At 46.7% G+C, this 25,596-nt stretch overlaps 1 protein-coding gene across 1 annotated transcript in view; it reads right to left on the bottom strand.

The window, feature by feature from the left end:
- Window positions 1-408: 408 nt before the first annotated feature.
- The window catches only part of VhaAC39-1 (V-type proton ATPase subunit VhaAC39-1), a 40,012-nt gene continuing 14,824 nt past the window's right edge, over window positions 409-25,596 (bottom strand). The window contains exons 5-7 of the mRNA XM_037427266.2: window positions 21,495-21,671; window positions 20,994-21,071; window positions 409-1,104 (exon numbers count right to left, since the gene is read on the bottom strand). Of these exons, the coding sequence (XP_037283163.1) occupies window positions 943-1,104; window positions 20,994-21,071; window positions 21,495-21,671 (417 nt within the window). The 3' untranslated portion in view covers window positions 409-942. The remainder of the gene's footprint in view (window positions 1,105-20,993; window positions 21,072-21,494; window positions 21,672-25,596) is intronic.

Genomic DNA, 25,596 nt, shown 5'->3' with positions numbered 1-25,596 from the left:
GAAACTCCTCCGTTAGCTCGGGTCCGTGGTGTCGCTACACACCAAACGCCTACTTGCGCAGGCGCCCCAGTGGGACAGAAGAAAACCTGCCGAACTTTCTATCCTCTTGTAATTTTGACCATACGAGGTCCCTCAATGTGCACCTAAAGCTAAGCACACGAGCGCTTTTTTTGTTCACCACGCTGAAATTTGGCCACTGAGAATCAACCAATGATAACCTTAGAATTAAATTGTCATACTCATTGGGGTATCACAGAGGGCATTGATAATGAAAGGGGCCTTGCATTATCACCCTAAACCTAAAGACTATGAACTAAATTTTACGTTCTGTACTGTTTACAATATTCCTCTTTATTTAAACTAGGATAGTTTACAAAAGTCACGCAATATAAAAAAGGATGACAGAGCTCAACCGAAATCAAAATTATTTATTTTTACAGTTTAACTCGAGCATATGAAAGATGTACAACAATCAAAATCTTTTCCAATTCTTATGAAACCGCTTTCATTGTTTTAAATTAGGATTTGACCTACAAATTCACACAATTTCAAAGGCAAGTTTCGAATAATCATCCAATAATCACTTTACACATTTACTGTCAATTGAACACATAATTACATACTGTTTGTACAATATATGTATATATGTATAGAGGCCTTATTTACATGATAAGAGCATCTGAAAGTTCCAGAATAAATACATGCACACAAAAGACCATGGGTTTATTTTGGCCCTTTGAAGACATTTGCAGATGAGCTGCTGTAACATATGAACATAAAACAGCTTTCAGATTGCGATTCAGACCTCTTGACTACAATATAGTGACAACAAACTTATTTCACCTTACAGTTATCTACCAACAATATAACAGCAAAAGTTTAGCCATGCACGGTACATGCACCACACTCAACTAATTAGGTTACATGACTATTTGAAAATAACTAAAAGATTGGGATGTAGTTGTCAATTTTTGAACGGTGGCGCTGTGCAACACATTCTGCAATCCAGACGATGTTGCGGCACTCCTGCTCTTTCAGCTTGACATATGCATAGAAGACTCCAGAATGAAACTGCTGCATGAAGGCATTTACGTTGAGCGTCACCTATACACATGGGCAAAAAGAAAAGCAGCTGCAGTTAAGTGCTGTCACAAAATTAAACTTTAAAGGGGTTGACACTGCCAATATTTTAAAACATCTGGGTAGGCAGAAAACTTCATTGTCCCTCTATTCTTTCAACGTTTTTGAAACCCTCTTAATTCAACTTCTATTATTAAGTTAATTCATACTTTTTACAAGTCCTTACCAAAAAATATCTGCTGCTTTCCCACTAATATTTAAAAATTTGTGTGCTTATTTAACAGTGTAAAAATAAAAAATAAGCACCTGAGGCCTTCAAGAAAAAAGGCTTTGCAAGTAAACAAATGTTTAAATTGAAGCACATGCATGGTAAACCATAATACTTCTGAACTGGTATAGAGAGCTGGTACAGAAATCGGGCTATAGGTGGCAGCACCGTCCCTGCGCAAGTGTGGATAGGCGGTCGGTGGTGCGCATACAAACACACGTAGCGACACTTTGTTGCATTCGGTCCGAGCCGATTGTCAGCGGATAAAATGCCTTGACTACTTTACTATTATACTGTATCTAAGCACTTTTCTACTGAATCAATGCATGGCACCTATGCAACGTTAACTTTACCCGCGAGTAAAGCGTGTTCTGCCTTTCATAAGGATGGAATGAAAGGCAGAACGCGACGGGGGGATGGAATTTTTCACACGCTTTTTCTCAAGATTGAATTTTTATGGAGTTGATTTGTGGGGTTTTACGTCCCAAAACCACCATATTATTATGAGAGACGCCGTAGTGGAAGGCTCCGGAAATTTCTACCACCTGGGGTTCTTTAACGTGAATTTTTATGGAATTATCATGGCACAATAATGGTATAGTTTTTGTAAACCGCCAACAACCTAACCCGCCGCAGTCACCACCACCAAATCTTCGACGCGGCTGAAGCCACCTTTTTCAAGAAGTCCTTCGAGCACTGTCGGGAACAACGTTCACCGCTGCCACTCCAACACTTTGCCAAAAGAATTTTTTTGCACGGAGAAACTGCACGTGCAGTCTAACCTTAGCGCCATGCTAGTCCAAGCTGTCACTCAAAGAACAGTCCAAGCTGTGTCACTCGCAGATACATTACTGCCCAATTTTTGTTGTGGCAGATTTGGCCCTCTTCAAAAACTCCTCAGAATATACCTGTGAATAACACGGTCCGTGGCTATGACATTTGGCCTGAAGTAGTTGCCCAAGTGTCTTGCCTGACATGGAAGCGCGGAACTCTGTTCGAGTCTTCCTCACAATGCTGAACTGCCGCTTGCATTCAGCATTGCTGTGCGGTACTGAAAGGATTCCCAGCATCACTTCAGCAATGCGACTGAATCCATGTTCGCCTTTCAGCAGCGAGATTTTTCTCCACTGCACATCGACCCGTTCCTCTTCCAGTATATTTGTAGGAATTTTGAAAGACTGCATCTTCACAAATTCCATTTCCAGTGCGCTAATAGCTTGATCTCTGGTCTCTTGCTCATTTTGTGGCAATAACGCTGGAAACCGCTCAACAAAGAAAAGGACATTCTTAAATGACATGTTATCCATAGCTTCAATATCCGCAACACGTGCATTGATCAAAGCCTTATTTCTATAAGAAAATTTGAGGCGCATGTAGTCGCATGCAGCAACCATGTACCTTCTAACAGCCTCAAAAAAATTCCTTTTTGTCACTTGGCTTGAGCTTTTCAACAACACACTTAGCTTGGTGTCCAATTACCAAGTCTTGGTCATCCTTTTGCACATTTCTGCTGTGGTAGTCTATCAAACAGATGTCATTGTGCTGCTTTAGCAGTGCTGGCCTCACAAACCTTGGAAGGATGTCCTCAAGAAGGTTTAGAAGTATAGGCTGTAGCTTGTGTATTAGGGGTGCCTGTGCTTGCAGGACGCAGTTGACTGTCTCAAAAGCAGGAATAATGTTATTTAAAAACAGACAGCAAGCTATGCTAAGCTCCGAGCTCAAGAACACAAACAGTCGTTCCTCACGCGTTATGGAAGTTGATCCAGTCTTGCACACATCAGTAGCCTTAACATTTTTCACAGGCGCAGGTGTTGATTCAACAGACTTCTTTCTCTTCTGTCTGAGCTGGTGCTGCTCAGTGTCGTCAGTTTGTGCTGGCATTTTGGAAATGTCGTAGTAGGTCAGAAATTGGGACCCTGTAGTGGCATCTCTTTTCACTTCTTGAAGGAAAAAACTCAAGAGCGGTGCCCACTGATATAGGAGCCTTTTCGAGCATTTTCCCAGCAAAAGTCATCTGGTTGGATAGTGCTTTAGAATCTTGCAAAACTCCTTATTGTGCAGTTGGTGAAACTCTTTAAGCGAACTTTCTTTTAGCACTTCTTTCTTAATAATAAAAAATGCCCACAAGGACTTCGTCCACCTTCGCTGGGAGACAAGAAGCTGCCTTTTCAGTCGCAATGTTTATTAAATGGCATGGGCTTTCAATTTTCACAATGCTTTCATGGGCCTCGGTTAGCGGTACGGCATTCTTATTGCCCATCATCACGTTGGCATTGTCATAGCAAAAGGCTATGCAATTAGACAATGGCACATTCAATGATGCAAAACTGTCCATAATTAACTTGTCGATGTTGCGCCCCGTTGAAGGGCCTTCCAGGGTGCTTAAAGTAAGCAGTTTGCTCTCGATAAGGCCCGATTGTTCCGCAAAGAAAGTGGCCACGATGGGGTACAGCTGTGCCTGGCTGTCGTTCGAGCCATCAGTGGCAACCGCAAAAACTCATCTTTTCAAGCCACTCACCACACACTCTTGTGCATGGCCTGCCATTTTGCCGACAATCATTGTAGTCTTCTAGCGCAGCCGTAGCGCTTCGCAACATCGCATTTTGGAAACATCTTCCGCAGCAAGGGTAACACGTGGTCGGAGACACTCAACGGAATGCTGTGCTCAAGCAGAAAAGCGGTAAACAAACATTCCGCACGTATCACATCATTGTCGCCGTCTTGCTTACCAAAAAATTGTTGCATTAGATGCTGTTTCTCCTGGCACTGAACGTTGTTGGTGTGCTTCTTCGACGAAACGTGCGCAACCACGGCAGTCCTGCCGCCTTGGGATATACTGATGTCGCACTTACAGATGGTGCAAAACGCATGGTGCTCACCTTTCCGCGAGGCGATAACGCAGCCGAACTCTGTCGTATACTGCTTCAAAAACACCTGAAGATATTTTTTTCGCTCTTTGCCGAGCGCCATGGCAGACGGCAACGCTACACAGCGCTACACAACCAATGCTCAGAGAAAGAACGGCAAGTAGGTGTGCCAGCAGTGTCAGTCCTATCACTCAGCAACATCAGCGTGGAAAATACAGCCGAATCCAACGCTAGCGTCACAACACCTGCCGTGCGCCTCATAGCTCGCAGAGCGGCGGCGCTGCATTCACATAATCGGAGAAGTACTGGCAGGCTCGCTCCCTTTTGCGACGACTCTGCTTGGTCGACTAGGCACATTCGAGCTCTTCAACGATGGCGATGACAATCGGCACTTCGCGCGTGTGCATTCGCGCTAGGTTGCCAAACTAGAGCCCACTTTGAGACAAACACGTGGGCACTTCCGGGAGATTTCTATCTCGGTCGTACAATCGTACAAAGCGGTCAAAATTCGGGAGTCTCCCGCGCAAATCGGGAGGCCTGGCAGGTATGAGCTTGAGTTGTTTTTTCACAACGTACGCACCTATGCCTCACAAACTATCTAGAAATTCTGGACAAGCCTCATGCTCAAAATAGCACTGCAAAAGTTCAAAAGCCTCTTTAGCTGATCGGTCTGGTGGCACCACTACACTGGCGGTATCATCACATTCATCGCTGAAAGATTGATCCTCATCTTGCACTTCGGCAATCATTTCCTCGGAAGTCTCTTGACGACAGGTACCAACATTTTCATCAATTGATTCGTAGTCCTGTAGCGTAAAAAGGGCAGAGGGCCCAACCTGACTGAATACTGTCTCAATGTCGGCATCAGCAGGGCTTTCTTCTTCATCAGATACTGCTTTTTTTTTTTTGCTTGAAAGCCAGCATAGTGAAAGCATCTGTGTATTGTTGCCTTCACTTGCTCTCAGGCACAAGCCAAAATGTGGATGGCTGCCAATAAATCTATGCTGTAGAATTTCCCGCTGCCTGCTCTAAGCAGCATATGATGGAGCGATTGTCTGCGGTAATGAACTTTATTGTTCTGAATAACCTCTTGATCCATCGGCTGGATCACTGTAGTTGCATTGGCTGGCAAGAACTCTAGAGTGATGGCTTGGAGTCCTTGAACCTGACCGTAGGCCGAGCAATTATCCACGATGAAAACAACCTTCATGCCTTGCCTCGTAAATCTTTCGTCTTCCTCCCGAAGCCAGTTTCCGAAAATGGCCGTGGTCATCCACGCTCTTCTGTTCCCATGGTACGCAACGGGAAGGTGTTGAACGCCTTTGAAACAACGTGGGTGGCTTGATTTTCCTATTATCAACAGCTTCGATTGCTCATCTCCTGCCATGTTTGCATTCACCAGCACAGTGTTGGGATCTTTACTGCGTTTTCCTACAGGCTTCGCCTTTGAAGGTGATAGTCTTTGATAGAAGCGCCTTATAAAAAAGACCTATCTCTTCGACGGTGAAGACGTCTCGTAGCTCAAAGCTCATCAAAACTTCCTTAAGCCGCCTCTGTTGTCAGTCTGCACAAATGTCCCCGTTGACTGCACCACTCTCACCTGAGATTGCTTTGAAGACAAGGCCATGGCGTGTTTTTAAGCGGCTGGGCCATCCGTCCCTTAGGACAAAGTTCATTTGCATGGCAATCTCTCGAGCTTTCTGCTAAAGAATCGGTTCGCAAATGGGCAAATTGGAACTCCGTGCACGCTTAAACCACAGAAAAAAACGTTTTCTAGTTGATCATAAGGCGCCATGCGCGTCCGCATTCGTTTAGATGTAAAGGTCCCGTTCTTAACAGTGCCTTCAATCATTTCTCCATCTTTCCAGATCCGCGACAGCGTCGATTTCGGGATGTATTTTTTCACCACCTCCATCTTGGGCAGGCCGCTTCGATCGAGCTCCAGAAGAATTTACAGCTTTTCTTCAAGCGAGAGTGCATGGTGCGGCCACTTCCTTTCCATTGGGCTAAAATAACACCGTGATCTACCGCACTTAGCCGTACAAATAGGCCTAACGCACAATTGACTCGCTGACTCTGCTCTCACAGCCACAAGAGGGAATGGCTACTGGATTGGCTTGTCTCGATCTCGAGGTGTTGCCATGGTTGTGAGACTACTTTTGGCATGAGTGAGTCTATGCTGTGTTTAGAGTTTGTGCCGTCCATAGGTGACCAAGTAGTAGTAGTAGTAGTAGTAGTAGTATAGACTTTTATTCAGCCAAATTTACAGGCCGAGCGTTTCGACCGCCTGTGCGATCAGTCGACGCTGTTCTTCTTCCCCTTCGGCGCCGATCCAGTCGAGCCAGGAGGTGATGGAAAGGGATGGGGGAGGGTAATAGCTGCATTGCTGAGCAGTTGGGCAGTAAAACAGGCAGTGTGACAGGTCAGCGTATGGGGAGGGACAATTAGGACAGCAGGGGTTAGACCTATATCTATAAAGGAAAAGGCGAGAAGGCGTTATCAGGCAGTTCATTTGGATGTGCTGTAGAGTTCGAGCCTCGAGCACAGTGAGTGATGGATGAGGAAGAGGATAAAGACGCTTGTCGAGCCGGAGCTGGAGATATGATGATGATGATGTTTGATGTTTTGTGGCGCAAGGGCCATTTCACAGCCAAAGAGCACCAGTTCATCTTACTAAAAATATGGACAATGATTGTGATAAGCGGCTGTATAAGGGCCATAAAATTCCTCGCGGTAAGGCGGGTAAGAACATACAAGTAATAAAATCATGACCATGCCGTGAAAGGTGTGTGTGTTGTGAATAGATGACAAAAGTTGGTCATAATAAAAGACGATGGTGGATATGTATGGCATTAGCACAAGTGCCTCACTCGTTCATACCCTTACGTCCAAGGGCCGTGAGGCAAGTGCTTTCTTGTGTAGCCAACGCAGCAAAAACCTCTCTGGAGAGGTCGTGCTACGGAATGCCCGGGTATATGATATGAAAACTGTGAATTTCTTTTAAAAACTCTAACAATGATTTATGACTAAAAAGCGGTTCCCTACCAACGAACATTGCAGGGTGTAAAGGTATATGTTGTCGGTAGGGTAATGGAAAATGTTTTAGAGTTTCTAAGTGTTTGCACTGGATTAGTATGTGAAGGACTGTTAATGCTTCACCACATTTGTCACACAATGGTGGATCGTCACCAGACAAAAGATAAGTGTGTGTTGCGTATGTATGTCCTATCCTGAGTCTCGTTAGTATTATATCTGTATGACGCGATTTCGATACGGGCAGCCAATGACCGAGGTGTGGCTTAATAACGTGTAGTTTGTTTTGTGTGTGTGTACCCCACTTGCTCTGCCAGTATACCCTGAGGTTTCGTTTGAAAGACGGCTTAAGATCAAGGGCCGGGATTGATATGGGTGTAGGGGCAGTGCTTTTGTGGACGGATGCAGCGAGCTGATCCGCCCTCACGTTGCCTTGAATCTCACAGTACCCTGGCACCCAGCACACTACAACATGTTGTTCGAGTGTGTAGAGTGTGCACAAAATGGAGTAAAGTGAGACAAGGACCGGGTTTTTTGTTTTTTAAGACTGTGCAGAGTCGTTACACACTGAGGGAGTCCGTATAAATTACTGCTTTTTGTATTTGTAACTGTTTGATGTGTTTAGCTGCCACAAGTATCGCGTAAGCTTCCGCTGTGAAGATACTTGTGCCTGGATGTACAGGGCCAGCATCCGAAAAGGATGGGCCGACAGCAGCGTAGGACACAGAGGAGTTAGACTTGGAGGCATCTGTGAAGAACTCAGGACGTGTGTATTTGTGTTGAAGTTCCAGGAAATATGTTCGGATGTGGGCAATAGGTGCATGTTTTGTAACTTCTAGGAAAGACACATCGCAGTCTATAGTCTGCCACTGCCACGGTGGCGGGTATGCTACAGGAGCCATTAAACTGTGTTCAAGTGAGACTCCAGTTTCCTCAGCTAGACTCTTCAGGCGAACTGAGAAGGGCTGCCTCATAGAAGGCCTGTTTTGAAACAGAATTGAGCTCGACAAATCATTAATAGTAGAGTATGAGGGGTGCTTCTTGTCTGCTTTTACCTTAAGGAAATAAACGAAGGACATGTAAGTTCTCTGCAGATGAAGCGACCACTCATTTTACTCAACATAAAGGCTTTCTACGGGGCTGGTCCGAAAAGCACACGTAGAAAGGCGGATGCCCAAATAGTGCACGGGGTCCAGCATCTTCAAAGCACTTCGAGTCGCAGACTGATAAACAAGAGCCCCATAATCTAAGCGGGTGCGAATGAGGCTTCTATATAGGTTCATGAGACATTGCCTGTCACTACCCCACCTAGTACGTGACAACACTTTTAAAACATTCATGGCTTTTAAACATTTTGTTTTTAGATACTTGATGTGCGGTACGAAGGTGAACTTGTTGTCCAAGATTAATCCTACGAATTTATGCTCCGTATTAACAGACAGACGTTGACCGTTCAGTTCAATGTCGGGTTCTGAGTGCATGCCTCTCTTTCGGGAGAACAAGACACACGTGCTTTTTTGTGGGTTCAGTCGGAATCCGTTTTCCTCTGCCCATTTGTAGACCTTGTTTAAACCTAACTGAACCTGCCACTCACACATTGCCAGATTGCAAGATCTAAAGCCAAGCTGGACGTCATCGACATATGTACAATAAAACATATTCCGAGGAATGGACAAGCGCAAGGAATTCATTTTGATGAGAAAAAGTGTGCAGCTAAGTACACCACCTTGTGGCACACCTGTTTCCTGGACAAATAATTGGGAAAGAACCGTGCCCACTCGGACACGGAATGTCCGGTTTGACAGGTAATTTTCGATTATGTGAAACATTCTTCCGCGCACGCCAAGGTGGGACAGGTCTCTTAGAATTCCAGAACGCCATGTTGTATCATAAGCCTTTTCGATATCGAGGAATACAGAGAGAAAATATTGTTTATGGACGAAGGCGTCTCTGATCTGTGCCTCGATACGAACAAGGTGGTCTGTGGTGGATCTACTTTCTCGAAACCCGCACTGAAATGGGTCGAGCAAATTGTTTGTTTCAAGGATATGTACGAGTCGGCAGTTTATCATTTTCTCGAAGACTTTGCACAAGCAGCTTGTAAGTGCAATAGGCCTATAACTTGAAGCTAAAAAGAAGGGTCCTTGCCCTCTTTCAAAATGGGAATAATAATAGCCTCTTTCCAGGAGGTAGGGATAGTGCCAGAAAACCAGATAGCATTGTACAAACAAAGTAAGGTTTTTCGTGTTTCGATTGGTAGGTTTTTTAACATTTCATACACCACACGGTCAGAACCTGGGGCAGAAGTACTGCAGGAGTTTAGAGACGTTGGCAGCTCAGCTAGAATGAAAGCTTGGTTATATGCCTCGTATCTAGTGCATTTGTGTTCGAGTTTCTGCTTTTCTATTCTTGTTCTTTATTTTTGGAAAGTGTCAGTATAGTGGGATGAGCTGGACACCTGTTCGAAGTGTGCACCGAGGAAGTTTGCCTTATCTTCCAAGGTATCACCCTGAGTATTTACGAGTGGAAGTGTGTGTACTTGTTTTCCTGCTATCCTACCGACCATGTTCCAGACTTTAGCCTCCTGTGTGTATAAATTGATCCCTGAAAAAAACTTCTGCCAGCTTTCCCTTCTGGCCTGCCGACGCGTTCTCCTGCCTTGAGACTTTATTTTTTTGAATGTGTCGAGATTTTCGGCTGTCGGTGAGTTCCGAAGCAGCCTCCAAGCTCTGTTTTGCTGTTTGCGCGCGTTTCGGCATTCAGAGTTCCACCATGGCACACGCCGTTTTCCAGGGTGTCCATTTGTTTGTGGGATGCATTTTGTTGCAGCATCAATCAAAAATGCTGTGAAGTAGTTGACAGCAACATCAATGTTCAAAGTACATATGTCATTCCAACCTAGACGAGCGATGGTATAAAACTCTTCCCAGTCGGCTCTATTTATGAGCCACTTGGGAACACGTGGCGGGCACTCAGTTACTGTGGTTGTGCTCAAAACTACGGGGAAGTGGTCACTTCCGTACAGATCACTGACGACTTTCCACTGGAGTAGAGGCACAAGAGATGGAGATACTATGCTTAGGTCTATGGAGGAGTAGGTGTTATTAGCGAGATTATAATAGGTTGGTTCTTTTCGATTCAGCAGACACGCGCTCGATGAGAGAAGGAACTGTTCGATCAGTCGACCTCGCGCGTCATACCGAGAGTCACCCCATAGCCTACTATGCGCACTAAAGTCTCCAAGGAGAACATAAGGCTCCGGAAGTTCACCAATTAGAGATTGTAAATCACGTTTTGCAGCTGATAGCTAGGAGGAATGTAAATAGTGCAGATTGTGATCAGTTTATCAAAAAGAACTACTCGAACAGCCACTGCCTCAAGGAATGTTTGGAGTTGTAAGTGTGTGCATGCAATTCCTTGATTCACTATGATGGCAACACCTCCGGATGATGTCATGGCATCAACACGGTCCTTTCGGAAAATAACGTATTTACGAAGAAAATTTGTGTGTTTTGAATTAAGGTGTGTTTCTTGTACACACAGCACTTTTGGTGAGTGTTCGTGTAAGAGTTCTTGGATGTCGTCAAGGTTTCTGAGAAGGCCCCTGACGTTCCATTGTATAATTTGAGTGTTCATGATGAATGTAAAATAGTGCTGTGTGTACGAAAAGCGAGTGGCTGTTAAGACAGGGAGTTTGAGTTCACTTAACAGGGCCATCACCAGGCCCTGTTATTTGCTTTTTTGTTTTCTTGGCGCACCCCAAGGAGCCACGCCACTCTTTCGGCACCAAGGGTACCGATGTATCCATTGCCTCCTCGGAGGCACTGAATGCCCGCACGTGCGGGCTGCTAGTACGAATTTCGGGCCTCGCCTGGTGAGGTGAGGCCTTGAGACCCGAGGACTCTGGAGTCTCCGGTCTCTGTTTGGGAGTAGGCGGTGTAGCCAGGGAACAGCCGCCTTGGGGGCAGGTGCCACAACCTCCGGCTCAGTATGCGCGGGCCAAAGTAGTGGCGAGGGCTGGTGCGGCGGTGCCCCCCGACGCGCCGCATCAGCATATGTAGGTCCATAGAATGGAGCGACTCTTCGCCGTGCTTCCTTAAATGTAATGTTCTCCTTCACCTTCAATGTAATTATTTCTTTTCTCTTTTCTAGAATGTGCAGGAGCGTGAATATGCGGCATGGTTTCCTTCCCAGTTTACACAGTGTGGCGGTTGTTTGCAGTTCTCAGACACGTGGCCTAGGACTCCACATTGTGCACAAGTCTGGCGACCACGACAGGTTTTAGAGCCATGGCCATACCTCTGGCATTGGAAGCAACGACGAGGGTTTGGTATGTACGGCCCGATAGATGTCTTCGTGACCCTGTTTGAATAGATTCCGGTAGTTTACTGGATGCAAACGTGAGTATTAAGTGTTTTGTCGGTGTTTCCTTATTATCTCTTCTGATAATGATTCTCTGTACATTAGTGACATTTTGGCTCTTCCACCCCTCCAAAAGTTCAGTCTCAGTCAAGTCAATTAAGTCCATGTCAGATACCACTCCGCGAGTTGTGTTCATTGATCTATGTGGTGTTGTGGTTATTGGTATGCCACCGAAATCTGAAAGACGGTCTAGCTTTTCAAATTGTTCTTTGTCACAGATTTCGAGGAGAAGGTCTCCGCTAGCCATTTTGGTGACCTTGTATACTGTGCCAAGAGCTTCGGTAAGACATCTAGCAACTAGGAAAGGAGAGACGGTCCTGGCTTGCTTTTCAGTTTTTTCACAGTGGATAACATGAAAGTGAGGATATGTTTCTTTTGGCTGGTGAAAAAATTTATATCATCGGTGCGTACCCGCTTTAAGCCAGTACGATCAGACAGTAGGGGGAATGCTCTATGCATGCCTTTCTTATTTTTGTTCAGCAGCGTTGCCGGCCACACACCACGGACCCAACGAGGGGACGCTACAAGTTTACAGATGCTGAAAACTGCAGATGCCAGCCGTACAACGCCACTATAACCCAATGCGCCTAGACCAAGGTAGGCTGTTTGCACAGGGTTAACCCTAGCCGCCAGGAAGTTTGGAAGTAAACGGAAGAGAGTAGAAGACAGGACAGATAAATAGTAAGAGATAAAGACGAAGATGTAGGGAGAGAGAGATAGGAAAAGGCGACTGCCGATTTCCCCTGGGTGGGTCAGCCCAGGGGTGCCATCTACGTGAAGCCGGGGCCAAAGGGTGTGTTGCCTCTGCCGGGGGGCCTTAACGGTCCAATCACCCAGCGTCGGCTCAACCCCCAGGATCCCCTTTTGCCCGGACACGGCAAAGCCACGCACGGCTAGGCGTGGGAGGGAGTAGAAACTCCCCTGTTAGCTCGGGTCCGTGGTGTCGCAACACACCAAACGCCTGCTTTCACAGGCGCCCCTGCGGGGGGAGCTGGAGATATACCTCCTTGATAGTGTGACGCAAGGAGATCTGCCCATCGTTATTTGCGGAGCTCTCACTGTCTTCCGAAGGTGTGGGCCAGGGAATGAACGGTGCCCGGTGCAATATATCCCGGGCAAGCTGATGAGCTAGCTGATTGCCGTTAATACCCGAATGCCCAGGAACCCAGCGGAGGAAGATAGTGGAGGGTTGAAGAGCAGAGGCCGCTCGCTCGACCTCCTGTTGAAGAGCAGGGGGAAACGTGTTGTTCTGTATGTGACGGATGGTGGAGTGATAGTCGGAGTAAATCGTGTACTCAGGGAGAGAAGGGAGGGAGGAAAATGACTGCATGGCGTGGACCATGGAAAGGACCTCGAGTGGAAGTTGTGGTGTACACGTATCCCGATGGAGTACGGCCACCAGCGTGGGTCCGGTCTTAGCGAGCCGCAGGGCACGCCTTAACCGTCGCCGTGGCGAGAACACGATACTGCTCGAAGTCGCAACACTTTATTGTGGCAACACCAAACGCAGTACAGCCCGTTGCAAAGGCGCGGCGGGAAAGCAAATAGGCTTATCCACACCACGGGCACAAAAGTACTACACAGGGTGCCACGAGCACATCTCCACGGTAAAGGTGATCCACAGAGACACCGGGACCAAGGCCCGGTTGCTCGAGCGAGGGCAAAGGCGCTCGCGTTGGCCTCGGAGGGAGACCGGTCGGCGTAGCTAGGCCACGCACTAGGACACCGTACCGCCCTTCGGCCGTGAGTACGCAGTGGTGCAACAAAAGGTGAGCGTTCGCCTCGGGCGCGAGGCGCCGTCAGCGGAGTCCGATGAGCCCCGAGTGACGGGAGTCGACGGACGGAAAAGATTGCGTGGCTCACCGTTTGCTGTCCCGGAGAGTACTGTCTGCTCCTGACGCAGCGCGGGAAAACCTCTCGGGAGCCTCCGCCCGTGGCGCCACAGTCAACATCCGCTTCCGGGTAAGGGAGTCAAGCGTCACTCCACTCTCCCACCACGGCAGACAGCAAAGGAGGGCAGACATGTCAGGACATGAGAACGGCAGAAAAGGCGGCAAAGCCCGCGCAAAGGCAGCGGGCTAGCCTCAATTCCCACAAAGTACCTTTGGCGGGTGTAAGTATGGCCCGCTGGTGTGCGTGTCAGGTGCCGAAAGGTGTGGATGGTAGATAACGTAGCCACACGAGCCCCGAGGAGCCATGTATGAGGCATCCGTGTAGGCAACTCCCTGTGTAGAGAGAGGAGGAGAATGATGCTGTGCTGCCGCATGACGCCGGCCGGTGTGAAGAACGGGAGACATATGGGATGGGAGGGGAAGGATGCGAAGGTTAGAAGCAGCGGTGCTAGCGGCAGAAGGCAAGGTGGAAACGGAAACGGGAATGTGAGGGATACCGGCTTGGGCTAATAGCCATTGGCCTTGACGAGTGAGAGAAAGACGAGCAATCTGAGAGTCGTGGTGCAGAGAAATAAGAGAATGTAATGGATGGAAGAGGCCTGTGGCAAAGAGCTTAGTGGTAGAGGTAGTGAGAGGGAGGTTTAGAGCTGCCTTGTAGAGGCCTAATAGAGCTCTTTCGAGTGTTTTGAGTTGCATTTCGGTGAAATGAACGTATGGCACAAAGTACAAGAACTTGTTAAGGGCAAGCGCATGTGCAACCCGGCACGCATGAGCCTCGTGGAGCCCCGACTGCCGAGTGACAATGCGTCGCAGGAGGTGGGTCACCGAGTGGCAAGTCCTCACGGCGTGATGTAGGGCCTGCGCGTTTTTTGTCGCGTGCAAAGGGAAGTTAAGAACTTTGCATTGCTGAACAGTGGGGATGAGAGAGCTAGAAAGATGTAGGGAGATGAGGGTATTGTGGGAGCGCTAGTACGCAGACCGGTTTAGCAAAAGTAGTTCACATTTCTTTGGTGCAGGGGACAGGCCAGCAGTAGCGAGAAAGGAAGCGATAAGGTCCAGACCACGTTGCAAAGTATCCTGCACGTGGCTGGGACATCCAGACGTACACCAGAGAGTGATGTCGTCTGCATAAAAAATATGATGGAAGTCAGGTATTTGGGACAGTTGGGAGGCAAGGGGGGCCATAGCCATATTAAATAGAGTAGGAGATAGTACGGCACCTTGAGGAGTGCCGCGGGTGAGGGAGTGTGGGTTAGACAAATGAGTATCGACTCTAAAGCGACCAACTCGATTGGAAAGAAATGATAGGATGTCAGAATACATGCGGGAGCCACATGACAGGGAGGAGAGCTGAGCGAGTATGTGGTCATGACTCACGCCATCGAATGCCTTCCGTACATCGACGGTTACAAGCGCATGGATCTGACTACGAGAAGGTGAAAGAAAAGTATGCTGAAGAACAAGGAACATGTCCTGCGCACAAACGTGGCGTCGGAAGCCAATAAGAGAAGGAGGGAAAAACTCTTTCGCCTCAATAAAATCCGACAGTCGAGTCAAGGCCATTCGCTCAAGAGTCTTGCCAACGCATGACGTCAAAGAGATAGGGCGAAGGTTAGAGAGAGATGGAGGTTTGCGCGGCTTCGGAATCATGCAAATTAGGGATGATGTCCAAGCTTGGAAGACAGCCGCTGTTCCATGCTTCGTTGAATGTGTGTAAGAGAAATTACTTCGCGTTGTCGGGGAGATTACGTAATGTAGTATATGTTCTCTCATCCTCACCGGGTGCCGAGCGGGTGGATTGAGTGGCTAAGGCAGCTTCCAGCTCCCTGAGCGTGAATGGGCGGTCTAGGTCTGGATTAGCTTCACCACAGTAATCTGGGTAGGAAGGTGTGAGGGGGGGTGGAAGATACAGAGATTTTAAATATTCTAACACATCAAATGGAATCCCTTGAGCGAGAGCTTTAGCTAGGGTGGGAGCAACGGCAGGCTTGGTACCCAAGAGAGACCTAAACAGAGACCATGTAGAGCGCGAGTGCAGTGCGGAGTCAAGGCCGTCACACAGCGTGTTCCAACGAGAGTGCTCAAGAGAAGTGCCGTAAGCGATAATTTCAGCCCGCAGAGCATCAATTCGGAAAGAAAGTTTGACGTTGTGTGGCTGGGAGCGGAAAGCACGTTTCAAACGTTGATGACATCGCCATAAGCGGAGGAAGTGAGGATTAGGGTCAGGAATGGGGAGTTGAAAACGAGCGCGGCGACTACAGGATGTCATTGCTGCAGAGATCTGCGGCGTCCAGTCGTCGTAAGTTTTAAATGAGTCAGACAAAAGGTTATTACGGAATGCTTCCCACTCAGTGTGAGCGATTCGTTGTTTCCGCCTATTGTGGGAAAGAGAAAGAGGGGTGGTGATGTGTATGAGAAAGTGATCACTGAAAAGATTTTCAGCGGACACCTGCCAGTGAAAAGGAAGGGAACTTCGAGAGAACGTGAGATCGGGTGTAGTGGAACGCTGTGAAACAGTGCCCGCTCGAGTAGGGGTGTCAGGAGTATTAAGAAGGGCGAGATGGCATTCCTGGGCGAGGCAATGTAGAAGGCGACCTGGTTTGAGTGTATGGGGGTAACCCCAGAGCCTATGAGGAGCATTAAAGTAACCCCCAAGGAGGATATGGGTGGTCGATGGAAAAAAGTGCAGGAATTTGCCAAGAGCACTAAACAAAGAGGACGTGACAGGGGGGTTGTAAAAGGACATCAGAGCGAGAGAAATACGGGTAGATAGTTGGTAATAGACCACACCAACTAAACGTTTCAGGAGGGGGGAGGGTACGTCTAATGGTTCAACGAGAACGTCATTGTGTACATAAATAGACGCAAGTGGCTTTCCCGTCGTAGCGTGATATGCACGGTAGCCCGGGACGGCAAGGGCCGCCAGAGTCTCCTGTATAAGGAGAAAATGGGGTAATGTTTGGCGGGTGAGAAGATATTGGTGGAGAGGGGTCCTATTATGACGAAAGTTGCGGCAGTTCCATTGCAAAATATCGAGGTCCTTTTCACGCGCCATCTAGGTCTTTGATGTAGAGGAAGCGCCTACGCGTGCGCGTTCCTTCTTTTTTGCCGGGGGAAGAGACTCTTGCAGGGAGTTAAGCATATAGGTGAACGATTCTAGTTGCTTAGATTGGGTTTCGAGGGTCGTAAGAATCCGGACAATTGAATTTTCCAGCTCGACCAAACGAGTGTGATGCGCAGTGGTGGTGGTTTCGACCATGTCGGCCAATTTGGTTACATGGGAGCTGGAGGTCGGGGCGGTGAGTGTGGCGAGTTGCTTATTTAGCTCCGTGAGTTGAGAGGTAAGAGAGGATGTGGTAGTTGCGAGTGTCTGCGTCAGTGTGAGTATTTTCTGTTGTAGCTCATCCGAGACGCGTTGTTGCTCGCGCTGGTTGTGCTCCAACATAGCCAGTTGCAGATCGAAGGAGCGGCTCTCGTTACTTAAAGATGGTGAAGGTGTGTTTGATGAAGAAGTGCACATGGGAGGTGTTCCCGTAACCTTAGCGGCGTAAGAGCCCGGGGGTGATGTTGCGGGAGGTGATAGGAACTCATGCGCTGAAGAGGAGGGCGGCAAAGGCTGAGTGGCTCGGCGCATGGCTGTGCGACGGAGAAAAGCTGTTTTGGCACAGTCGCCTTGCTTAGCTAGAAGGTATGGGCAGGTGGAGTCGAGAGATGAGTGGGTGTTGACTTGGCAATGGAAGCACCAGGGTAGGGCGCAAACGTGAGCATCAGGATCTGCTGGTAGAGGAGACGCACAGCGGCGGCACTTGGCCGGAATGCTGTGTTGGGGGCATTGATGAGCACGGTGCCCAATAGCAAGGCACCGAGTGCAAGTAGGGGGCTTAGGTTTATGTGGACGGCATCGGAAAGAGACGCGTTTGAAGTACACAAAGCGAGGGATGATGATTCCAGCAAATGTTATGAGGACGGATTCAGTGAACCCATCATACGTGCAGCTAGTATATCTGAACTAAAGGATTTGAGGTCATGCAAGAGCCGAGATGTTGCGAAGTGACCACCGACGTTGTGTATGACGCCGAGACATGATATTGGAGGACTGGGGGCATAGGGCTTAATGGTGGTCAGCTTACCATTAAGTTCCAGACTTGTGAGGGAGAGTAGGAGGTGGGCAGTGAGAGGCGAGTGCATTTTCAGAAACACAAGGCTCTGAGCAGGTTTGGCTTGAAGGGTGACCGCTGCACTGGTCTTGGGAGAGAGATTTGCAGCGGCTATGATGGTAGAAAGCAGGTCATAGAGAGGCAGTTTCGGCGTGAGTGTTCCATGTGGAAGTTGGATTTTGACGGTGATGAGCTCGGAGCGGTGGCGGGCGGTCGAGGCAGGTTTTCGATTGGCACTAACGGTGTTCCAGCTGCCTTCAGGGGATGGCGTATTGTCTTCGTTGACCTGCAACGCCGCGAAGTCCATTTCCGTCGATAAGTCGTCAGCTGAAGTGATGGAAGGCAAAACTTCGGCGATGGAAGGAACGACGCTCGTCGAAACGCGTTTGTCGACAGACTCGGAATTTCCAATGGGTAGGCCAGACGCAGATAAGGTGGGGAGAGCAGCAGGCGTGGTTGATTTCAACGCCAACGCTGCATTACTGCTCTCGGGCTCCGGCGTTTGCGTGGCTATCAAGCTGAGAGTAGCAGAGACGCCACCAGCGTTGCACGTTGCTGGACCGTGCGCACTGTTGAGGAACGCTGCCTGTTGCTGTATTGTCGGCGCGGGGCTGGTGACATTGCCCATTTGTTGACAGCGGAGGCACGGCTGTATCAGCAGTACGACCAGAGGAGGCTGGGCTTACCGACAGGGCGTCAGTTCTCGTTGGTGTCGAGTGCTGGGCTGGACTCTGCATTGTGGAGGTGCAGGCGCGGCGCCGCGCCGCTTCGTACTTTTGAAGGGGCCTGGGGGGCCAGCCTGGGGTCGGACCGGGGCCCGGATGGTGTCGGCGTGTTTCGGAAGTCTTCTAGAAGGAATAGTGAGCTTGTCCAGACATGGGCGGGGCCCGGTAACGGGCCAAGAACACGTGAAAGCGGAGCACTGTATGCGGCCAGCCAAACAAAACGGCGCCACCTCTAGGTGACCAATAAGCAGTGTTTCGATTAACGGATGAATTTTACTGCGCAACACACAGAAATACAGCCATATGAGCCTGTTTAGTTCCATTAATGAGGCATTTTCATTTGAGTGTGTTTCGTTTATTGGGAGTACACTGTACAGTTTAAAGTACCGATGTGTCACAGTTTATGTGATAGTATTTCTATGTAGTGGTACCACGGCCAGATAAACACAACAAAGGTTCCTTCATGATCGATAAACTACAGTGCCGTAGTTATATACATACCAACAGCGTGCAAGTGCCATGGCTTAAAGTCTTTTTTTTACAGCCGAGTCACTATAAAACGCTGCATTCACACATTATTTAATAGTCCTCATGATTTCACGACGTACTTGAAACAGAAAGCGGCACCCAGTCTGAAATTATTCTGGTGAATGTAGGGTACGACGACAATAAACAGCACTCTGGAAAGTTGCACTCGCCGACCTTATTACAATGCATTAGCAGCCGAGCAAGACCAAATGCTTTCGTAGGTCGTTTCAGGCATATATAGAAACAGTTACACTCGTGCTGACATGACCGGACAAACCACACTTTCAAAACGTGCATGACGTACGTGCACATAGAAACACGACGTAGCTAGCAGACCCTGCACAAAGCAATCCACACTTTGCGTGTTCGGCCAGTTACCGCCAGGCCGCGACTTTGCTCGATTTCCCAGTCAATAGCAATAAAGCAGTTGGCAATTCACGATTTTTTTAAAAGGTCTGATCAGCAATAAATGGCCAATAAACTTGTGGACATTACACCTCTGATTTTTATTCACTGCGAGGAGTAAGGGCTTAAAAAAACTTGAAAAATTTTTAGATGTGATAAAATCAATGCCTTATTATAACGTGTGGTGTAACTTCACCCATAGTCATCCACCTGAGAACTTCTGATAATTAAAACTTATTGATAATTCAAACAAAATTCAGAGGTCCCTTCGAGTTTGAATTAATGAGAGTCGACCGTATACTGAAAAAAAGCTTTGCTGTGTTGTGCCTAGTCTACCATTAGTGAGCCTTTCTAACAATTGCTTAAAATCTACAAACACACAAGCATGTCAAGATTGATTGAGAATGTCTTCTACAAGCTATGATAAGAGTTTGTTTCAGTGATAATAGATATAATTTTAACATGGTTAATAAGCACCACAAGTTTAGCATGGCTACAAAACACAAAAGATGATATTCCAAGAAGATGTAGTCACTATGCATCACTACAGCTCTCATTCTCAGTGCATCCCACAATGCATCGCAATGCACAATCCATCCGTGTTCATGTTGATGAATGCTCGCAGGTCATGCAACAAGTGCAGGCAGCCACACCCTCCAAGTTGTGTTTGAGGGTGATATGACTACCTGCACTTGATGTGCTATGCTGAACAGCAGAAATGCCTCCTGCCCCAGAAAGGCAGAACAATCACTATTTTAAGTAGATGGCCAAAGTACTTCAATACAAAGTTCAACCAAAAAAGAACTTTGGTAAATATTGTTTTCAACAGCTTTTCAATGTTAGCGCACTTGCTATTCAATATCCAAGAGAAACATATTGTTCCCATATTAAACATGCTTACCCTGTTGCCTATATAAAGCAACGTGTGCCAGACAAAGATAAAAATTAGCAAAAAGAAAAAGTACTTATCAAATAAACAGTAGTGGTGCCTTTATTACTACTGCCAAGTGAGATAAGTTTGGGCTATAATAATTGATGATATGTGGGGTTTAACGTCTCAAAACCACCATATGATTATGAGAGACGCCGTAGTGGAGGGCTCCGGAAATTTTGACCACCTGGGGTTCTTTAACGTGCACCCAAATCTGAGCACACGGGCCTACAACATTTCCGCCTCCATCGGAAATTCAGCTGCCGCAGCCGGGATTTGAACCCGCGACCTGCGGGTCAGCAGCCGAGTGCCTTAGCCACTAGACCACCGCGGCGGGGCGGGGGGGCTACAATAATTTGGAACATAAGTACAAAGGCAGGAATAATGATTAATGTATTGCACATTTGCTGTTGTCAAGACTGTATTGACTATGCATATTCATCCCCTTTTGTTTAGCTCAAATAGCACCCAACAAGAATATTTTCTGTAGAGTAGTTCATTTAACAGACAGCTATGTATAACTGAGCATTGTTTTATTTTCTGGACCAAAAACCTTTTATACGGACATTTCATAATGTCCAACAAACTATCATGCTTTGGTGCAACTAAGGAAAGACCTCATGTGCAATAGTTTAAATGCTCTTGAGTCATCATATAGGATAGGACATGCTTGGCTCAGACTTACCTCGTGCTCAAAGAACTTGTCCTCAAGTGTCCGCTCATCAGGATTGTTTCCTGCTCCACCGAAAAGCACATTGTATTGCTACAAAGAAAATGTAATATCAGACACAGCAAGAAGAGGAAACATTGACTGATATGTGGGGTTTAACGTCCCAAAACCACCATATGATTATGAGAGACGCAGTAGTGGAGGGCTCCGGAAATTTCGACCACCTGGGGTTCTTTAACGCGCACCCGAATATGAGCACACAGGCCTACAACATTTCCGCCTCCACCATAAAATGCAGCCGCCGCAGCCGGGATTCAATACCGTGACTTGCGAGTCAGCAACAGAGTACCTTAGCCACTAGACCACCGCGGCGGGGCGCAAGAAGAGGAAACAAGGACACATTTTAGCACAAAGCATAAACATCACATAGTAAGCTACTACTAAGTAAAAATTGGGTTTTAAAAAAATTAGTCCACACAAACTTTAGAGAACATATTCATAAAAGACATGACTTACTGCATAGAACTCCGCGATATTCCGTACTTGGTCATAGTCATCTGCTTTTGCAAGTGCATTCAGTCCATCAGGGTAAAGGTGACCACATTTGGGAAAGAGCTTTGCTCTGTCTTCTTTAGTTAGTTCAGTGCCAAACGAGTTTATAGTGATGATAAATGCCCGGCGGTCAGCCTCAAACTGCAGAGCATAAGCAAACAGCAAATGAAAGTGGTGACAAAAATCTTTCACACTTTAGTATTTAGTCTGAATAGGTTAAAACTTAATTCACTAATGCATTTGAGAAATTTACAAACAAGTTCAATACATCAACTAAACAATCAACAGGACTATCTGAAGCTACAATTAACATTTAAGCAGCAAAAGTTGTAGAGAATCAAAATACCTTCTTTCATAGCTGCTTCCTTAGACTTATTTCACCGTACCCTTCTCAAAACAGTCTAAAAATGAACCATATATCAATAGGAACACTAAATACTTAAGATGGGTAAAGAAAGCAAGAGTATTTTAATTTTGTGCAGAGAAGCATCATGAAGTAATTACGACCAAATGAATTTAATGGCAATACATAATACATTAAGACCTCAATATTAATAAAGCCAGTGAAATATGTACTTCAGTTATACTAAAATTTCAACCTTCTGAGCAAAGTGCAATCACCAAACAATTATTTTTCACATGAAAGGGGCTGTAAAAAATGTGTAAAGTAAAATGGCAGTCAAACAAATAAAATTATTTAAATTGCCACAGCAATTATATTCACTGACGAATGATGCTGCTACTAAATCAGCAATGCAAATTCTCCCTTTTCAATTCACCTGGAGGCATTGCATAGTCATGAATACTAAACAGGGTCTGAAACACCCAAGTACTTACAGATCGACCTCGCTATTGATATGTCGCCTCCGACACCTCTTGCTAAAAAATGATTTCATATTCAGATAGTATATAGTACACCTGAGCACATTTTTCTCTTTTGTTTAGTAACCCCTGGTCACGATGTTAGAAGTATCGGCGCAACGACAGAGCGCCTCCGCTGCGCGCTCGCTGCGCTTAACTTTGGCTCCTCCATTTTATTGTGCCACGAGATGGCAGGAGCAGTCACGTGGCTCACAGCCATGCGAGTGGCCAGCGGACGCCGTTCAGACCAAGGTTCAGACCACAATGTTGTTCAGACAAAGCATGATGATGATATATGGTGTTTTTTGGCGCAAGGGCCATTTCATGGCCAAAGAGCGCCAGTTCATGGGACAAGGAATGTGGACAATGATTGTGATTAGCGGCTGTATAAGGGCCATAAAATTCCTCGCAGTAAGGCGGGTAAAAACATACAAGTAATAAAATCATGACCATGCCGTGAAAGGTGTGTGTGGTGTGAATAGGTGACAAAAGTTGGTGATAATGAAAAACGATAGTGGACATGTATGGCATTAGCACAAGTACCTCACTCGTACATACCCTTGCGTTCAAGGGCCGTGAGGCAAGTGCTTTCCTGTGTAGCCACCGCAGCAAAAACCTCTCTGGAGAGGTCGTGCTACGGAATGCCCGGGTATATGATATAAAAATTATGAATTTCTTTTAAAAACGCTAACAATGATTTATGACTAAAAAGCGGTTCCCTACCAACGAACATTGCAGGGTGTAAAGGTATATGTTGTCGGTAGGGTAATGGAAAATGATGTTTTCTTGTAGTTTCTAGTTTGCACTGAATTAACATGTGAAGGACTGTTAATGCTTCACCACATCTGTCACACAATGGTGGATCGCAACCGGACAAAAGATATGTATGTGTCGTGTATGTGTGTCCTATCCTGAGTCTCGTTAGTATTACCTCTATATGACGCGATTTTGATACTGGCAGCCAATGACCAAGGTGTGGCTTAATAATGTGTAGTTTGTTTTGTGTGTGTGTATCCCACTCGCTCTGCCAGTAGTCCCTGAGGTTTCGTTTGAGAGACGGCTTAAGATCAAGGGCCGGGAATAATATGGGTGTAGGGGCAGTGCTTTTGTGGACGGATGCAGCGAGCTGATCCGCCCTCACGTTGCCTTGGATCTCACAGTGCCCTGGCACCCAGCACACTACAACATGTTGTTTGAGTGTGTAGAGTGTGCACAAAATGGAGTAAAGTGAGACAAGGACCGGGTTTTTTGTTTTTTAAGACTGTGCAGAGTCGTTACACACCGAGGGAGTCCGTATAAATTACTGCTTTTTGTATTTGCAATTGTTTGATGTGTTTAGCTGCCACAAGTATCGCGTAAGCTTCCGCTGTGAAGATACTTGTGCCTGGATGTACAGGGCCAGCATCCGAAAAGGATGGGCCGACAGCAGCGTAGGACACAGAGGAGTTAGACTTGGAGGCATCTGTGAAGAACTCAGGACGTGTGTATTTGTGTTGAAGTTCCAGGAAGTATGTTCGGATGTGGGCAATAGGTGCATGTTTTGTAACTTCTAGGAAAGACACATCGCAGTCTATAGTCTGCCACTGCCACGGTGGCGGGTATGCTACAGGAGTCATTAAACTGTGTTCAAGTGACACTCCAGTTTCTTCAGCTAGACCCTTCAGGTGAACTGAGAAGCGCTGCCTCATCGAAGGCCTGTTTTGAAACAGAATGGAGCTCGACAGATCATTAATAGTAGAGTATGAGGGGTGCTTCTTGTCTGCTTTCACCTTAAGAAAATATACAAAGGACATGTAAGTTCTCTGTAGATGAAGCGACCATTCATTTGACTCAACGTAAAGGCTTTCTACAGGGCTGGTGCGATAAGCACCCGTAGAAAGGCGGATGCCCAAATAGTGCACGGGGTCCAGCATCTTCAAAGCACTTCGAGTCGCAGACTGATAAACAACAGCCCCATAATCTAAGCGGGTGCGAATGAGGCTTCGATACAGATTCATGAGGCACTGCCTATCACTACCCCAAGTAGTACGTGACAACACTTTTATAACATTCATGGCTTTTAAACATTTTGTTTTTAAATACTTGATGTGCGGTACGAAGGTCAACTTGTTGTCCAAGATTAAGCCTAAGAATTTATGCTTGGCTTTGACAGACAGGCGTTGCCCATTCAGTCGAATGTCAGGTTCCGAGTGCATGCCTCTTTTTCGAGAAAAAAAGGCACACGTGCTTTTCTGTGGGTTAAGTTGAAATCCGTTTTCATCTGCCCATTTGGAGACCTTGTTTAAAACCAGCTGAACCTGCGGCTCACACATTGCCAAGTTGCATGACTTGAAGCCAAGCTGAACGTCGTCGACAAATGTACAATAGAACATATTGCGGGTGATGGACAAGTGCAAGGAATTCATTTTGATGATAAAAAGTGTGCAACTAAGTACACCACCTTGTGGCACGCCTGTTTCCTGGACAAATGTTTGGGAGAGAACACTGCCCACACGGACACGGAATGTCCGGTTTGACAGGTAACTTTCAATTATGTGAAACATTCTTCCGCGCACACTAAGGTGGGACAGGTCTCTTAGAATTCCAAAACACCATGTTGTATCATAAGCCTTTTCGATATCGAGGAACACAGAGAGAAAATATTGTTTATGGACGAAGGCGTCTCTGATCTGTGCCTCGATACGAACAAGGTGGTCTGTGGTGGATCTACTTTCTCGAAACCCGCACTGAAATGGGTCGAGCAAATTGTTTGTTTCAAGGATATGTACGAGTCGGCAGTTTATCATTTTCTCGAAGACTTTGCACAAGCAGCTTGTAAGTGCAATAGGCCTATAACTTGAAGCTAAAAAGAAGGGTCCTTGCCCTCTTTCAAAATGGGAATAATAATAGCCTCTTTCCAGGAGGTAGGGATAGTGCCTGAAAACCAGATAGCATTGTACAAACAAAGTAAGGTTTTTCGTGTTTCAGCTGGTAGGTTTTTTAACATTTCATACACCACACTGTCAGAACCTGGGGCAGAAGTACTGCAGGAGTTTAGAGATGTCCAGAGCTCAGCTAGACTGAAAGCTTGGTTATATGCCTCGTATCTAGTGGATTTGTGTTCGAGTTTCTGCTTTTCTATTCTTGTTCTGTATTTTTGGAAAGTGTCAGTATAGTGGGACGAGCTGGATACCCGTTCAAAGTGTGCACCGAGGAAGTTTGCCTG

This window comes from Rhipicephalus microplus, chromosome X, assembly GCF_043290135.1.
Source record: "Rhipicephalus microplus isolate Deutch F79 chromosome X, USDA_Rmic, whole genome shotgun sequence".
Lineage (NCBI taxonomy): Eukaryota > Metazoa > Arthropoda > Arachnida > Ixodida > Ixodidae > Rhipicephalus > Rhipicephalus microplus.
Note: the sequence above shows the minus strand (reverse complement) of the source record. Positions and strands in the feature narration are given on the sequence as shown.